General features: G+C 30.6%; 7 protein-coding genes across 7 annotated transcripts; 3 read left to right on the plus strand and 4 right to left on the minus strand.

Moving 5' to 3' along the window:
* Positions 1 to 505: 505 nt before the first annotated feature.
* On the minus strand, positions 506 to 3,602 carry TVAGG3_0839310 (armadillo (ARM) repeat-containing protein family; the record flags this gene model as incomplete). Its single annotated transcript, XM_001327327.2, has 1 exon — positions 561 to 3,602. The coding sequence occupies one exon, from the start codon at positions 3,600 to 3,602 to the stop codon at positions 561 to 563; it is 3,042 nt and encodes a 1,013-aa protein (XP_001327362.1).
* Positions 3,603 to 3,929: 327 nt separating this feature from the next.
* Positions 3,930 to 4,358, minus strand: TVAGG3_0839320 (uncharacterized protein; the record flags this gene model as incomplete). The annotated part of the gene is made up of 1 exon (XM_001327326.1): positions 3,930 to 4,358. The coding sequence occupies one exon, from the start codon at positions 4,356 to 4,358 to the stop codon at positions 3,930 to 3,932; it is 429 nt and encodes a 142-aa protein (XP_001327361.1).
* Positions 4,359 to 6,392: 2,034 nt separating this feature from the next.
* TVAGG3_0839330 (uncharacterized protein) lies at positions 6,393 to 8,025 on the minus strand (the record flags this gene model as incomplete). Its single annotated transcript, XM_001327325.1, has 1 exon — positions 6,406 to 7,782. One exon carries the CDS (start codon positions 7,780 to 7,782, stop codon positions 6,406 to 6,408), a length of 1,377 nt encoding a protein of 458 aa, XP_001327360.1.
* Positions 8,026 to 8,081: 56 nt separating this feature from the next.
* On the plus strand, positions 8,082 to 8,999 carry TVAGG3_0839340 (histone-lysine N-methyltransferase family; the record flags this gene model as incomplete). Its single annotated transcript, XM_001327324.1, has 1 exon — positions 8,082 to 8,999. One exon carries the CDS (start codon positions 8,082 to 8,084, stop codon positions 8,997 to 8,999), a length of 918 nt encoding a protein of 305 aa, XP_001327359.1.
* Positions 9,000 to 9,706: 707 nt separating this feature from the next.
* TVAGG3_0839350 (protein ubiquitination) lies at positions 9,707 to 10,264 on the plus strand (the record flags this gene model as incomplete). Its single annotated transcript, XM_001327323.1, has 1 exon — positions 9,707 to 10,264. One exon carries the CDS (start codon positions 9,707 to 9,709, stop codon positions 10,262 to 10,264), a length of 558 nt encoding a protein of 185 aa, XP_001327358.1.
* Positions 10,265 to 10,799: 535 nt separating this feature from the next.
* On the minus strand, positions 10,800 to 13,887 carry TVAGG3_0839360 (uncharacterized protein; the record flags this gene model as incomplete). The annotated part of the gene is made up of 1 exon (XM_001327322.1): positions 10,845 to 13,628. One exon carries the CDS (start codon positions 13,626 to 13,628, stop codon positions 10,845 to 10,847), a length of 2,784 nt encoding a protein of 927 aa, XP_001327357.1.
* Positions 13,888 to 14,028: 141 nt separating this feature from the next.
* TVAGG3_0839370 (uncharacterized protein) lies at positions 14,029 to 15,805 on the plus strand (the record flags this gene model as incomplete). The annotated part of the gene is made up of 1 exon (XM_001327321.1): positions 14,034 to 15,797. The coding sequence occupies one exon, from the start codon at positions 14,034 to 14,036 to the stop codon at positions 15,795 to 15,797; it is 1,764 nt and encodes a 587-aa protein (XP_001327356.1).
* Positions 15,806 to 16,084: the final 279 nt, after the last annotated feature.

Below are 16,084 nucleotides of genomic sequence, written 5' to 3' on the forward strand. Positions count from 1 at the left end.
TCACCTATGACAGATGTTAGTATGTTTTTAAGAACACTCACAAAAGTTTGTTACTTGGCTGACAAATTTTTCATAAAGCAAAAAGCCAGTGCCTGTAAAGCAATAGCAAATCCTATTAAAGATCTTCTCTTTAATACTAAATGTATGGGCAATATAACGATTAATATAAAAACCATATCTAAAGAAAGATTTGATCGATTTTTAGAGATTCCTTGATTTTCCATTTTGCAGTTCTTATGATCATATTGTCTGGGACATAACCTGTTGAGCAGACCATAAAATGCCAATTTCGTCCATTGGTGCGATTTTCAATATCTCTGCTTTTAAAATCAACTTCTCGATAAAAATTAACTTCTTTTTTAAGTTAAATCAAATTGGTAAGCGAAACAATAACCTCTTTGATAATATGATTTGTTTTCTATGCGAATAATCTGAAATTTTAGTGGTTTGTATTTCAATTAATATGAGATTGGCTTTCATAGTGGAAAAAAAGTATTGACTGTATTGTAAATATTAATAAATAATTTATTATCTATAAAACAAAGCGTAATATAATAGTATTAAGGTTGTTGTTGATCGATCATTTCCGAGTTTTTCATTTCCATCTCTGTTTCTTCAAGGAATGGTGATTTTTCGACCATAAAACCTCCGAAGAAGTAATAAGCTCCATCATCCTGCTGATTTTCATTTGATTCTTCCTCTTCTTCTCGAATCTTCTCTTTTCTAGCAAATTTCTCGAAGAAATTAGGGACATCTTGGATAAATGTATCCCAATTTTCTTCAATGTCATCATCAGGAATAAGATCTAAATCTTCATTGTCTGAATCATCAAACATTTCAATGTCCTGATCTTCATACTCGCTTGGAATATATCCAACATAACAATGGCTTTCAATCAAGAATGATGAAACTAAATTGAAGAAAACATTAAAATCTTCATGCTCATTAATGATATTATTAACAAATTGAGGAATAGTTTCTGTCTGTAATGGTATGAGGTTATTAAATTTATCAGTAATAATGTTGACAATTGTATCTCTGTCAAAATTATTTTCTGATGCAGACAATAAGATCAATCTTAAGCATTCTATTGAATCAGAGCAATATCTATTATATATTGGATCTGTTAATATCTCAAGAACAGTAGAAACAATAGCAATACCGTAGTTTTCCAAAGTATTATTAATAAATTCAGGAAGACCGCGTTTCATTGTCTGTCTAATGAAATCTAATAGATATGATATCTCATGTAATTGCAAATCCCTATAGTTTTCTATTACATTTAATGGAAATTCAATTTGACAAACCCAAAAATTGCATTTCCACATAAATTCGAGAACATATGGTGTTGCTTCAGTTATATTCATTATATTAGGAGCGATTATTTGATCATATGCTGCCAAAAGGTAAAATTGAACTTCTGGATATTTATCCATTATAGCAATCAGAAGATGGATGCATGAACTTGCAAATTCGCTTCTATTAAATGCTACATCAATGAATCTGTTGAAAGACTCCTTGATTTCTTCAAAAGGTAAATCACTTGCCAAGAATAATCGTTCAAGGAATTTGTAAACTTCAGAAATCACAGAAAACATGTCATTTTTGACAATTTTGACGCTTCCAATAAATTCTGAGAGCATTGGCATTACTACAGCGCACATGTAAGCACTAAGGTACCTATTTGATTCGGCTGCTATGGCTAATAATTCGAACCCGTCTAATAAACACCTAATGTACTCGCTTTCGGGTATTTGATTAACATTTAGCGGTCGAGTATCATTTTTACTTATAAATCGATCTAATTCATCATTATTTTCCTCTTCTTCGGCCAATTCTGATTCCAATATTTTATGTATTTCATTTACGTCGTTATTTTCTTGATAATATTGATTATCATTGTTATCCATTGGATTATCTTCTATTTCTTCGTTTGGTATTTTTTCATCATTTTGTAAATCATTCAAATTTTGAGAGCTGCAACTAATGATAATTTTTGTATAATGATCAATCAAACCATCAACTATTTTCCTTGCTAGTGTTGATAAAAATGATGAATAAGCTTCTCTGCAATCTTCATATCTTGATGCTTTTCCAATTAAACTAAATGTTCTTTTTGCAAGATTATCTCCAAAATTTTCTGGTGTAAACTCACCTGCAAAGTTGAGTATTGGATTTAATAGTCTAAGGTTATTTATTGAGAAAAGTTTGTATCTTCTAAGTGCTAAATAATTCAATGATGAAATTATTGCGTTTAAAATTGGGATTGTTCTAGCATTTTCGAATACAAACTCGACAAAATTGCAAAATTCGTTGAATAACTCTTCATTTTCTGACTCATAAAATAAAATTCTGACAAATAAAGTTGTTAAAGCACAATATTCGACTTCTCCGCCTGTTTCCTTTGTTTTATCAAGTAAATCAGAGAATAGCTGCAAGCACCACTCTCGATCAATGTTCAATACAAAGCTTAAAACGAAAATTTTTTCAGAAGAAAAAATTATTTTTTGAACAAAATCTGTGATTTCTTGTGGAAGGCAGATTGTTAAATAATAGAAGCATAACTTGCAGTTGTTATCGAACAAGTTTTCTGATGATATTCCTGTTGTGACAATTTTTGAAAAAGATTCGAAAATTAAAAGTAATTCTTCCTTTGAAATTGCTTGTTTTTTCATAGCATAGTATGATAATATGTCTTTCCAATATTCCCAGTATTCTTCGAAGTTGTTTTGTTGTATCCATGACAAATCTTTTAATAATTGAATGCAAGAACTAATTTCTTGGCTGTATTCAATGAAATTATGGTATTTAACAATGAAATATGCTATGAATGACTTCCCTTGTTGATATTTTTGACCAACTTGGAACATAAATTCAAGAATCATTTGATAAAGTTGTTGAAAATAGATTTGGAATTCATTTCTGAAGAAAACTAATGAATCAAAACATGTTGTTGAAGAATCAATATCGTCATAATAATGATTAAAGAGATTTTGAATTAAATTTGATTGAAAAACAATTTCGTGTGGAAATGTGCGAATGCATATGTTCATCATCTTAAATGACCATTGGTCGTATTTTTCCAGTGAAAATAGTTTGTTGAATAGTTTATCAACATTATTAATTAAAATTGAAGTGATATAATTCCTTTTTGAAGTCTCCACGTATTTTTCTGAGTATATGCAATCGAATACTTCACTCAAATAGCATAGACATGGATAATCTAAAGATTCTTCAACAAAATTTTCTGGAAATTGAATGGTAATTAGTATGGAATAACAGTTAAGAAAGCTTGTCAAAAGTGAGTCGTCGTTCTCTTTTCTACTCTTTTCGATATTTTCGTAGAGAATTTGAATTAAATTTTGCTTTGCATCGTCATTTATATAATCATAATTGTATATAATGTTATGTTTGATTGCTTGAATTATGATTAACTGATAATCTTCATTGTCTGTTGATTTTAATATCTCAATTGCTTCAGGAATACAGTTCTGACTTGATTTCCATTGTTCTAAGAACTCTACACTACTGTTATTTATGTTAATGTCCGGTGATTTAAGATTATCAATTGCTTTCTTGATAATCGATAAATCACCTTCCATAAATAATGAAATGTACAGACATTACTATATTTGTTAGTCATCTTAATGAGCATTAGTTAAACAGCATGAATGCTCATATTTAAAAATTTGTTGACAATTTAAAATTAATAGAATTAAAAACAGTTTAAAATCACATGAAAATTCATATTTTGATGAAAGATAAATTATCACCAAATATCCTTCAAGAACCCAAAGAAATTAATGAATAAGCATTAGAAATAATAAAATTGATACTATATAACGAATAAACATAGTGTGTAATTGTTTTTCTGTTGCTAAAATGCAATTAATTACAGACTCAATGCGACAATATAAATTATGAAAATTTCATCCCCAATAATAATATCTGAAATGAGGTCTTGCTGAAGGCCTTTGCTCGGGAGGAAGATTTCTTCTGTCAATTTTGAATCTATTTGGATGAATTTGCTCTTCTTGATCAGCTTGAATAGCTTCTGCATGTCTTGTCTGAATAACATTTTCTAGTATATGATGATCAACGAATTTCTGTACTTCTTTCTTTGTTTTTTCAGGACGCGAAGATTGACTTCCTTCTTGATTTGATCGAGATGTATATGACTTAATCGGTCTAGAAGTTTGTGTTCTTCTGCCTGATGGTTGGTTTCTAGATGTATTTACTTCTTTTTCCAGGGCGCTTAAATTTAGTCTTGCAATATCACGAACTGATTTTGAATAATGCTGGGAACTTGGAACCACTCTCTTTTTGGATAAGAAATTTACAACAACTAAATCATCCATGAACTTTTTATACTAAAATCTCGAGATTCAAAATTTAAATAAACGTACATTTCCCTTTTTTTTCATGAGATCTATCTTTCTAAATCAATACAGATTTTACAGACTCGTTTGAAATGTTTTCACCATAAAATCAATAGATTCTATTGAAGAAATGTGCAATATAATCACAAACACTTGATTCCGAAGTATAAACATTCCTATCAACGAATCAGAAATAGTTCTATCAAGGCAATTCAATACAACTATGCTTTTTGAGGACACTATGTCCAAATATTCAAAAAAATAATATTAAAAAAATTATTAAATTTTGCATAAATGCGGAAAATTTGAATTAAAGGCTATTAGTGTAAATAATAGATAAGTTTGACATATTTGAAATTTCAAATAAATGCTTATTTTGGCCTAGAATCAAATTTGATTGATTTCTTAAAAAAAAAAATAGGAAGTTCTCAGTGATTAGAGATGCGAGTTTCCGAATTTTTTTAGCCCTGGGATGTCATAACCGCTGCGGTTTTGTAAAATTTGGGATAAATTTTGACAATCCATTTTTTGTGGGATGTACGTTTATATCAATTTGCTCGGCGTTTGCCGAGCTATTGTACAATCCTACTCGAATTCATTACGCAGCCCTGGTCACTCAAAGGCCAGGGCATACAATTACAAAATAGTAGAGTGAGACTCTTCTAATTTCTTCCAATCACAAGGAAGATCTTAGAAGAGCCTCACTCTACTCGAACACATTACGCAGCCCTGGTCACTCAAAGGCCAGGGCATACAATTACAAAATAGTAGAGTGAGACTCTTCTAATTTCTTCCAATCACAAGGAAGATCTTAGAAGAGCCTCACTCTACTCGAACACATTACGCAGCCCTGGTCACTCAAAGGCCAGGGCATACAATTACAAAATAGTAGAGTGAGACTCTTCTAATTTCTTCCAATCACAAGGAAGATCTTAGAAGAGCCTCACTCTACTCGAACACATTACGCAGCTCCTGCTCAACAATGAGCAGGTCTTACCACTTTGAGAGGCTTTCGTTCGAGTTCTGATGCAGATCCCAACGCGAGCGAGAGTCTCTCAAGCAAGCTTCTAATTCGTAGCTAGAGTTTCACTCTTATGAACTGGCAGCCAATTTGAGAGACTTTCGCTCGAGATCTAATGAAAAATCAGAACTCGGCCAAAAATTGCCCAAACAGGCTTGTAATTCGTAGCTATAGTATTGATCGTATGGATGTGTTGCCAATATGAGAGACTTTCGCTCGATGTCTGATATTGCATCAGACATCGAGCGAAAGTCACTCAAAACAGCTTAGACATGTCTATTTTGACGGCATTAAATGATTTCATAGGAAATGTCTCAGTTGTTAATTAAGTTCACGTGAGCTTTTATGAATGAAAATAAGTAAAAAAAAAGAATTTTCTCAAAAAAATTGTGTACGCATTGAAATTTTTATCTATAAATTTAGATATGTCATCAATAATATAATATAATTTTAAATTCGTGGAGTACACTTGGGATAATTGAATATGGGCTACCCCATCCCAACCTCTCAAACTTCCTCTGAATTTGGACAAGGTATCCCAATCCCAAAGACCTATCTGAATAAAATGAAATAAGTATATTATATATATTATTTATTTGCTAATAATGAGCATAAATCGCTAAAATTATGAAGAAATTAAAAATTAAAAATTAAAATTAGAAAAAAATGTTGATTTAATGAGAGAATATTGTATAAAAATAGAATTATTAGCTAAAATACGTATTAATTTTATGATATTTCAATCACATTAACGAAAATCGCCCATTTTTAATTCAAATGGGCGGGAAAAAAAATAAAATTCCAAAAAAAAAATTGAATTGGGGAAACGATAGGGGACGGGATATGAGAAACCCCATATGTTTGGGAATTTTTCGCATCACTACAGTGATAACTTCTCACATTGTTTGCCGACATCTTAAAATTTTCAATTTTTTACATCCATAAACTGGCGTAATTCTAAATTAGGCTTCAAATATTTCAATTTCAATCTATTTATAAAAGATATTATTTATTTACAAACAATACAAAAGCAATTGTAATAATGCTCATCGGATCAAACCGGCTGAAGCATTCCGAAGTGAAAGTATTTGATGATAATAAAGTAAATTTAGCCCAAATATTCTTTTTTCCATCAACAATATCAACGGTTTCAATACTTCCTTTTGTAAAAATAGCTTTGAGTGATGTTGATTGTGTTTGAGATTCTGAATTATACCAAAATAACTTAATATGGTCTTTTTCAAGAATTCTGAGGGTAATAAGTTCTTTTCCTTGTAACGACTTACCTCTTAATGAGAAATCCTTTATGTTATTCGCAATCAATATGACTCCTTCCGCATTCTCAGATGAAATGTGGGGATCTGAACCTTTTTCAATGAAAATTGACTGATTATCAACAATTTTCTTTGTTTTGAACGAGAATAATGCATCATTCTCGTTGAAAATCTTAAAAAAATATCTTGGAAATCCGAGTTTGTTTTTGATTTCAATAGAAATAGTGTATTTCAGAATTTGTCCAATACTTAATGAATCTTCTTGATGTTCTGCTGCTTTGACATCGAGTTTTGCTTCACCTTTTTTGATTATATTTTCTGATTGCTCATCTCCAGTAATATTACTATCAGAAACTGTAGTATCTGATCCGAGATTATCTGTTTTCACTCGCTTGTCTTGTGGAGGAGTTCCTCTTCTGATATAAGGTCTATTTCTTGGAACTGGGGAAGAAGGCGGTGATGGTTGCGGAACTCCATTAGGTGGTGAATATATTCGATTGGAAAGTTTCTGTTTAGCCTTAAGAAGTCTTGGATTTTCAATTCCTGGACTTTTTGGTGGAGATATAGCATTTGGAAGTTTAATAGCGAATCCATTTGGCGGACTGTCTTGTACTGGTGAACTTGAGTTCCAACTTTCATCATTAATTCGAGGTTTAATATTATCATCATCAGTATCTGAAGAGTCTTGATATTGTGCAAAATCTGGATCTCTGTATGTAGTTTCTATTCGTTTTAGATCTTCATCGTCGCTGTCATCCCATATAATGGAAGATTTTTTACTTTGTGGACTTCCTTTTTTAACAGGAGATACAAAATTAGTTCTTTTTCTCCTTTTAGGTGTAGATGATTCTTTACTGTGTTGGCTACTTCGACCAGATCTTGAATTTGAATGCTCTTTTACTTTTGATGATTCTTGATGTGCAAATATTATATCATCACTATCATCATCTGATCCAAAAAGGGTATCGTTATCAAAGTATTCTTGAGATTTTGACAATTTTGGATTTGAATTTAGTTGTAGTGGGCATGGAAGAGAATCTGGCAACTCAATATTAACTTTATAGTTTTCTATCAGATTCTTTCCTGTTTTACTGCTCGATGTAGTCATTTAGAAAAAGAATCTGATTAAATTTCGTTGTAAAAAAATGTAAGAAATAAAAAGTTTTTCAATAAAAATGTTGCTAATTTCTTCTCTTCTTAATGAATATTATTTTATTTCCGATCATGATTTCCCCTCTCGGATTTTTTTACAAGATTATTGTTTCCCCAAGAACCTTTCCCAGATTTTGGGTTTATCAACCGGAAACGGCCACCTTATTCTAATTTATTAATAAATATTATTTTATTTCCGATCATTTTTTTTTCCAAAAAAATTTGAGGGGCTTTTTTGACTCCAAGTTATAATTGATGAGTGAAGGTCTTACTATTGATATCAATCGCATTGCGGAAAATATTACATCATACATTGATCAAGGTAACTTTTTCGATATATTTGATATAGAAGACATCAATAAAATTTTAGAAAAAACAACACTTAATTCAACAGATTTCAATAAACTTCTTTCAGAGGGAAAATCAAAATACAATTCTTCCGATTTATACAGTTGTTCTCATAAATGCAATGTTTCTGTAAATTCATTTGAAGATGCAATTGAAATTCTTAAAACATACAAAAACGAACTCAAACTTGAATCATCTCAGAACATAATCGATTTCTTCGAAAAATACGAGACAGAGATGAATCATATGCGAAATGAAATTTCAGAACTTATTCATGAAAAAATATTAGAATTAAGTGAATCAGAAGATTTTGAAAAGATTTACAATTTCCTAAAGGATCTTTCAGAACGAGGAACTAAAGAACAAATTGATCTTTCAATTTCAACCAAACTGAGTGAAAAACAAAATTCTGATGGACAAACTCCTCTCCTCCATGCATGTGTTAACGGTGATTTTGAATTAGTAAAATCTCTTATTGAAGGAGGTTGTGACAGAGATGCTGTTTCTAAACAAGGAAAGAATTGTTTACTTCTCGCTTCAAATCATGGACATCTTGAAATTGTAAAATATTTAATTGAAAGTGGTATTGATAAAAATTGGCATAAAACTAATGGATATAATGCAATTCATTCAGCATCACAAAATGGTCATCTTGAGATCATTAAATATCTTCAAAGCATCGGATGCGACATAAAATTAAAAACAAATAACAATAGAAACTGTGTTTACTTTGCATCATTAAATGGTCATCTCGAAACAGTTCAATATCTTGTTTCATGTGGAGTCAATCCACATAAAAAAATGTTGATGGATATTCTCCCATAATAAATGCATCACAAGAAGGCCATCTTGAAGTCATCAAATATCTTCAAAGCATCGGATGCGATGTAAAATGTAAAACAAACAACAATAGAAACTGTGTTTACTTTGCATCATTAAATGGCCATCTTGAAGTCATCAAATATCTTGTTTCATGTGGAGTCAATCCACATGAAAAAGATGTTGATGGATTTTCTCCAATAATAAATGCATCACAAGAAGGCCATCTTGAAGTCATTAAATATCTTCAAAGCATCGGATGCGATGTAAAATGTAAAACAAACAACAATAGAAACTGTGTTTACTTTGCATCATTAAATGGCCATCTTGAAGTCATCAAATATCTTGTTTCATGTGGAGTCAATCCACATGAAAAAGATGTTGATGGATATTCTCCCATAATAAATGCATCACAAGAAGGCCATCTTGAAGTCATCAAATATCTTCAAAGCATCGGATGCGATGTAAATGTAAAACAAACAACAATAGAAACTGTGTTTACTTTGCATCATTAAATGGCCATCTTGAAGTCATCAAATATCTTGTTTCATGTGGAGTCAATCCACATGAAAAAGATGTTGATGGATTTTCTCCAATAATAAATGCATCACAAGAAGGCCATCTTGAAGTCATTAAATATCTTCAAAGCATCGGATGCGATGTAAAATGTAAAACAAACAACAATAGAAACTGTGTTTACTTTGCATCATTAAATGGTCATCTCGAAACAGTTCAATATCTTGTTTCATGTGGAGTCAATCCACATAAAAAATGTTGATGGATATTCTCCCATAATAAATGCATCACAAGAAGGCCATCTTGAAGTCATCAAATATCTTCAAAGCATCGGATGTGATATAAAATGTAAAACAAACAACAATAGAAACTGTGTTTGCTTTGCATCATTTAATGGTCATCTTGAAGTCATCAAATATCTTGTTTCATGCGGAGTCAATCCAAATGAAAAAGATATTAATGGATTTTCTTCAATAATAGTTGCATCATTTAGAGGTCATCTTGAAGTCATCAAATATCTTCAAAGCATCGGATGTGATATAAATTCTAAAAGTTTATCTGGTGATTCTTTACTTCATTTTGCTGCAAAAAATGGTCATTATGATGTTGTTGAATTTTTAATTTCATTACATGTCAATCTCAATGAAAAAAACAGATACGGAAGATCACCACTTGATTTAGCAAACGAAAAACAAAACGAAAACGAAAATTACGAGGAGATAATAAATCTTCTTATTAAATCTGGTGCAAAATAATTTTCAAAAAGACTAAATTTTTTATTTTATTTGCTACCAATATTTTTAATCATACAGTTTTTATATTAATTTTTCCCATTTAAAAAGAAGCATGATAGTTATTCCTCCAAGCTACTAAATCCTAGCTACCAGACTTTACAAACACTATGATTGACCAGATCAAAGGCTGCTTTGCATCCTAGCAAGTAATTCTATCCGTGGTCTATTATGGGATTATAGTACTTTTTCCGTTTTAACATACTTTTTACTTTTTAAAGAGTTCACTCCAACGATTCGAAAACTCAATAAAACAAAGTCCATAAATTTACAAATTTTGGTCTGAAAATGTATAGAATAATAGCCATAATAATATTAAGATATAAATTTTGTTCTCAATAGACAATATTAAGCAAAAGCGTCCAAAGAGTGAACCATTAACTTTCCAATAGTCAAATTTTGTTGGATATATATGACTCATATGCTTTTGTCTTTTGAAACTGTGATCATGTCTTCAAAATTGACTTTCAGAAATATTATTTTATATTATTAATAGAAAAACGAGTTTAATATAAATAATATAAATTTACAAAATATAATAAAATTAAATGTGTTTCCTGAAGTATCGAGGGCTCCAGTAAAACATATCATTATGCATAATTCTTCTTCCTGAAGGACTGGAAACACATGTAGATTTATCACTGAAGTTATAAAGTCTTTCAACAATTTGGTTCTGATATGTGAAATTATTGAACAATTCTGATGCTGCATCACCTGGATGTCTATAAATAGTTCTGCTAGTATATGCTCGCATGAATCCATCAAGAGACTCTTTGTTATTGAAATAAAAAGGTCGGAACAAATACCAAACTTGTGGCAAAACAATGACAAAAGGAATTGGATTGCGTGTAATTAATGGAGCAGACATATTTGGATGAGTAAATTCGATAGAGTTGAAATCAATATTGATAGCATAAAACTTCAAATCATTGTAATTACTAAGACAACGACATTCATTTGCAACTTGGTAGAATGATTTTCGCATTTCATATGATTCTTTAGAACTATCATAATATAAAATAGCTAAATCGGATGTACAATTAAATAATGTTTCATATTCTTCTGCATTTAATTCATGAACAATTTCTCCTTTGGTGTGAACTTTTGGTGAGGTGATTTTAGACCATTCGCATCCAATTGTCAACCTGGAAATCCATTTGGAAATCATTTCGGATTTATGTGATATAAAATCTTTATCTTTCGCTGACAATTTGTTTTGAACAAAATATGATATTTTTTCGCGTGTTTCTCTCATTGGACCACCTGAAAAGAAAATATCTTCTGTGCTGTAGTATGATATAGATCGTGCATCATTAGTTACTTTGGAATAATCATAAACAAGTTCTCGGTATTTAGACATTCCTGGACCGAATTCATCCCATGGCAACGAATATCTTTTATTGTTAACTGCCCAGCCGAAATCACGCCAAAATCGTCCTTTTGATGCCATGTTTTCAACAAATTTTGGAACAATGACATCGAACCATGACTTCTTCATGCCACCACGAGCGGAATAACCAATCAACTGGAAGATTCCTGTAATATTACGTGTCTTCTTAGTTTGTCCATATCGAGGACCTTTAGAGAAATATGGATTTCGATAATATGAATCATGTCGAGATATAAAATAAAATTCATCGAAATCTGTTTCTGTGTAAGGATCGAAATATGTTTTGTTTGTCATGTATTCATCAAACCAATTAAATGTGATTGGATACTCTTGGTCTTTAGTTTGATTACTCTTAGCGTATTTATCAAAGATAAAACGTTCTTCGCCTTTGTTACTCGATTCATGATACCATGAATCACGTGAACCTGAAAAATATGTTCGCATGTCTCTCCTGTAATAAGGAATGTCGTAACTAGAATAGAAATCATCCATGTAGTTGAAATAGTTGTCGTTGTCTTTGTAATCCTCGTGGAAATCAATATCGGCATAAGAAGGACTGAATGTAGGTGTCGAAGTACTGTGGTTCTTGTATTCTTTCATGAATTCAAACAAATGTGCATATTCTTCACCATTTCGGTCTTTACCGTAAAAAATGTCCCATGGAAACTGGTGACAATCAAACGAATGGTTAGAATAATATGCAATGATATCTGAAAATAAGTCAAGATCTTCTTCATATTTAGTGCTACCTTCAGAAAAGAAAAATTTAAATAATCCTTTCAAAAATGTGTAATCGAAGTATGGATCAAATTCGAGACCAGAATATGATAATGAGTAATGTCCAAACTTGTCAATAGCACTATTAGGTGCTTTTGTCAAATCATACTCACCGTAATCGAAATCGGGTGTTGTTGATGTGTATTCTGAGGAATATCGTGATGAATAGTCTTCTGAAATGTAAATGCTGCTTGGTTCTTCTGAAATGGTGTTATCTGGATCAAAAGAAGAATGATTAGATGAATTTTCTGTTTCAAATTCTGGATTTGAATATGAAATAGATGAATCTGATGAACCATAAATAGATTTATCAGATTTAGATGTATCAGATGACTGTTCTGAACTCCTTTCGGAAATTGTTTCAGAAAATGACATAGAACTTGATGAAATCATATTTTCATTGTCTGAATATGGTGATTCGGAGGAAAAACTAGTGCTTTCTGAAGAGTCTTCAGAATAAGATGAGGAATTTTCTGAAATAGAAATTTCGGATGAGGATGAATCAGATGAATTTGTATCGTTACTTTCCATTTCAATAGTGTTGTCCTCGGGTTCGAGAATTGATTTGTTTCGTCGAATCTTTTCCATTTTTTCTTCAAAATCATCAAAATTAAAGGTTGAGTAAATACCTAAGTAAGGCCAAATGACTATGTATGAACTGTTTTCAACTTTACATAGCTCTTCAATTATTTTTAGTGTTCTTTTCCCAGGAATTACAACATCAAGACTGGGATATGCATTTGTAATTTCAATCAAGGATTCTCTTTCTTCTCTAGTGATGTTTTGGTTCATTGAAACTAATGCAGGTTTCCTTCGTTTGATCAAATCATGGTAATTTAAGTTTAAAAGATGTGGTACTGCTTTTTCGCAGAATTGGTACATACGACCATCAAATGGAGTAAGTAATTTGTCGTATGGATTGTAAACTTGAAAACCAAATTCAACGGTGTGGACTTGAACGTCAATAAATGAATATTTGCCAATCAATTTAATAGCCATATCTCTTGTTTCATTGTATGAGTCCGGTGGACATATAATTGTAAAGAATGGACTGTTATAAATAGTATCTTCATCGAATTTTTTGATTTGGTCTGATAGAATGAAATCTAATGGAATTTCTATTTGTGATGGTTTAGTTACGTGTTTGATATTAATAATCATTTTGCTAGGTCCGTACAAAGTATACGCGTTATATCCATTTTGATCAGAAATATTATAAATTTCGATGTCCTTATCTGAATAGTCAGCTAATATCGTATCAAACCATTTGCAAATACGAGTATTTGAGCATGAAAATATTATATACGTTGTATTTTCTATACTCTTGGCGATAGATTCGTTGAATGTAAATAAGTCAAGCTTTTTATCATAATGGGGTGGTGAATTAATCCTGATACAGGATAAAAATAAAGAAAACAAAATGAAACCACTGGCACTTTTCGATGCGAAATTACGGTGAAAAAAATTATATCAGATTTCATTTTTTTAAAACATGTTATTTAAAAATTTTTGAATTGTGAAATCTTTCAATTATTGAATCAAAAAATCATTCACCGACAAGAAATAATGGATGTAGATATTTATCGGGAGACATATACCACAAATAAGACATCCATTGCACTCATACACTGCATTTTTTGTGACATTTCGAGCGTAGATAAAGGAGCCGGAGTTACTGCATCATATTTAGGCTTAAAAGACTTAACGATTAAAACATCGCAATTCATAAAATGTTGCGGATATGGCACTTCACAAGCAGGTGTAATCTTTTCTGTATCCGAAAATTTCCAATTTTCCATGAATTCATTAATTATGTGCACATCAAGTCAATTCGATTTTATTTATGCATTCTCAATGTCGCCATCAGTTGTTGATTTCGGAAATATTTATACAACGACCAATAATGATAAAAATAAATTTTATTTTAGTATTAGAGATTTGCGAATGTCTTATTATAACATAACACAAAAGAATCCAGAAGATATTTATAATATGATCCATGTAACAAGTGCACATTCAAAAGAAAATATAATTAAAAATAATATTTATCAAAATATCAATTCAACGTATTTCGGTAGTGCCAGTGACAAAATTAGCAATTGTTATTTTGCAGATTCCAATTTGCCATACCTAATATGCTATTATTTTACTCAATGTTATTTTGAAAGATGCAATATCGGATTGATTGCTTCAACTAAGGAATCTGAATGCTTGAATAACTATATTGACAATGAAACAACGTATATATCAGCAGAATTCACTATTACATCAATATTATCAAAGCCAAATATAGAACTATCTAAGGATATAATACCGCAAAGTGTCAAACTGCTTTCTAAGAATATTACATTACCATTGTATGCTGGTGAATTTGCGACAGACATCACAATTGAAGATTGCAGATTTATAAAACTAAATCTCCAGAATCATGCAACAATAACTGTAGTTAGAATTCCGTTTTATATCACGCAAAGTTCATTCCATGAATGCATTTGTTCATCCACATCAAGTTGCTTGAATATTTCAAATACCGATCCAAATGAAGCAATAGTAATCGAAAAGATCTGCAGTACTTCAAACGTTGGATTACACTCTTCATTTATGACTGTAGATACTGATTCAATTATGCATTTTAATCAATCATGTATATTCAACTGTCCAAAAGAAAGATATTTACAAGGGTATTCCATATTTAGAATCAATCAGCAATCATTATATTATAAATCATTAACGAATTCTGTCAATATTTCCAAATCAAAAACAACATATCCGATTTTTGTCATTGATTCAAAGAGTGATTCAACATTTTCCTACTGTAACTTTGAAGATATAAAGACATATTTCAGTGTTGTTTACATAAATAATGATAATAATTTATTTGTCGAAATTTCAAATTGTAATTTTATAAAAGTTGTTGTAGAAGAACAGAAATCAATGATGAATTATATTGATTTCAATTACAAGATATATTTTGCTCCTTCAGATATTATGATTCAATCAGGATATAATTTATCAAAATGCGTTTTTATTAACTCAACTAAGCCAAGTGAGGATCAAATACAATACGTTCATGACTGCGTTATGACTGATGATTTCAGTACTAATGTTTATCAAATTACCGAATTTTATTGTACAATGCTGCCAATAGAAAAAGATAAAAAGAAATTAACTGAATTCCAGTATATTCTTATTATTGCTTTATCTAGTTCATTTTTGGCTATTGTTGTTTTAGTTGTTTCAGTGACTTTGTTTTGGTATTATAGAAGGCGTCAAAAACGTGTTGAAGATAAGCTTGAGCTTCAATCTTCAATTATTCAAGATTTTGGCTGAGAGGAAATCCTTTTGTATTTTTTGGTATATTTTGTCACATGTTTTTTAACATATGACTTCTTTTTTTATATATATATTAAAATATTTATACATTAAAATCCTACGAACTTTTTAACAGTTATTGAGAGCAAGTGAAACAATCTGTGTTCTAATGTTTTAAACATAAATTAATCATGATTTTTTTCTAAGCACATGACCACAATAAGTAATCATTATTTAGCTTTTGTAATTATACTTTAATTTCATTTGGGATGAACAATGCATTGACTATAATCAATAATCATTTA

Source organism: Trichomonas vaginalis, chromosome VI, assembly GCF_026262505.1.
Source record: "Trichomonas vaginalis G3 chromosome VI, whole genome shotgun sequence".
In the NCBI taxonomy this organism is placed as follows: Eukaryota; Parabasalia; order Trichomonadida; family Trichomonadidae; genus Trichomonas; species Trichomonas vaginalis.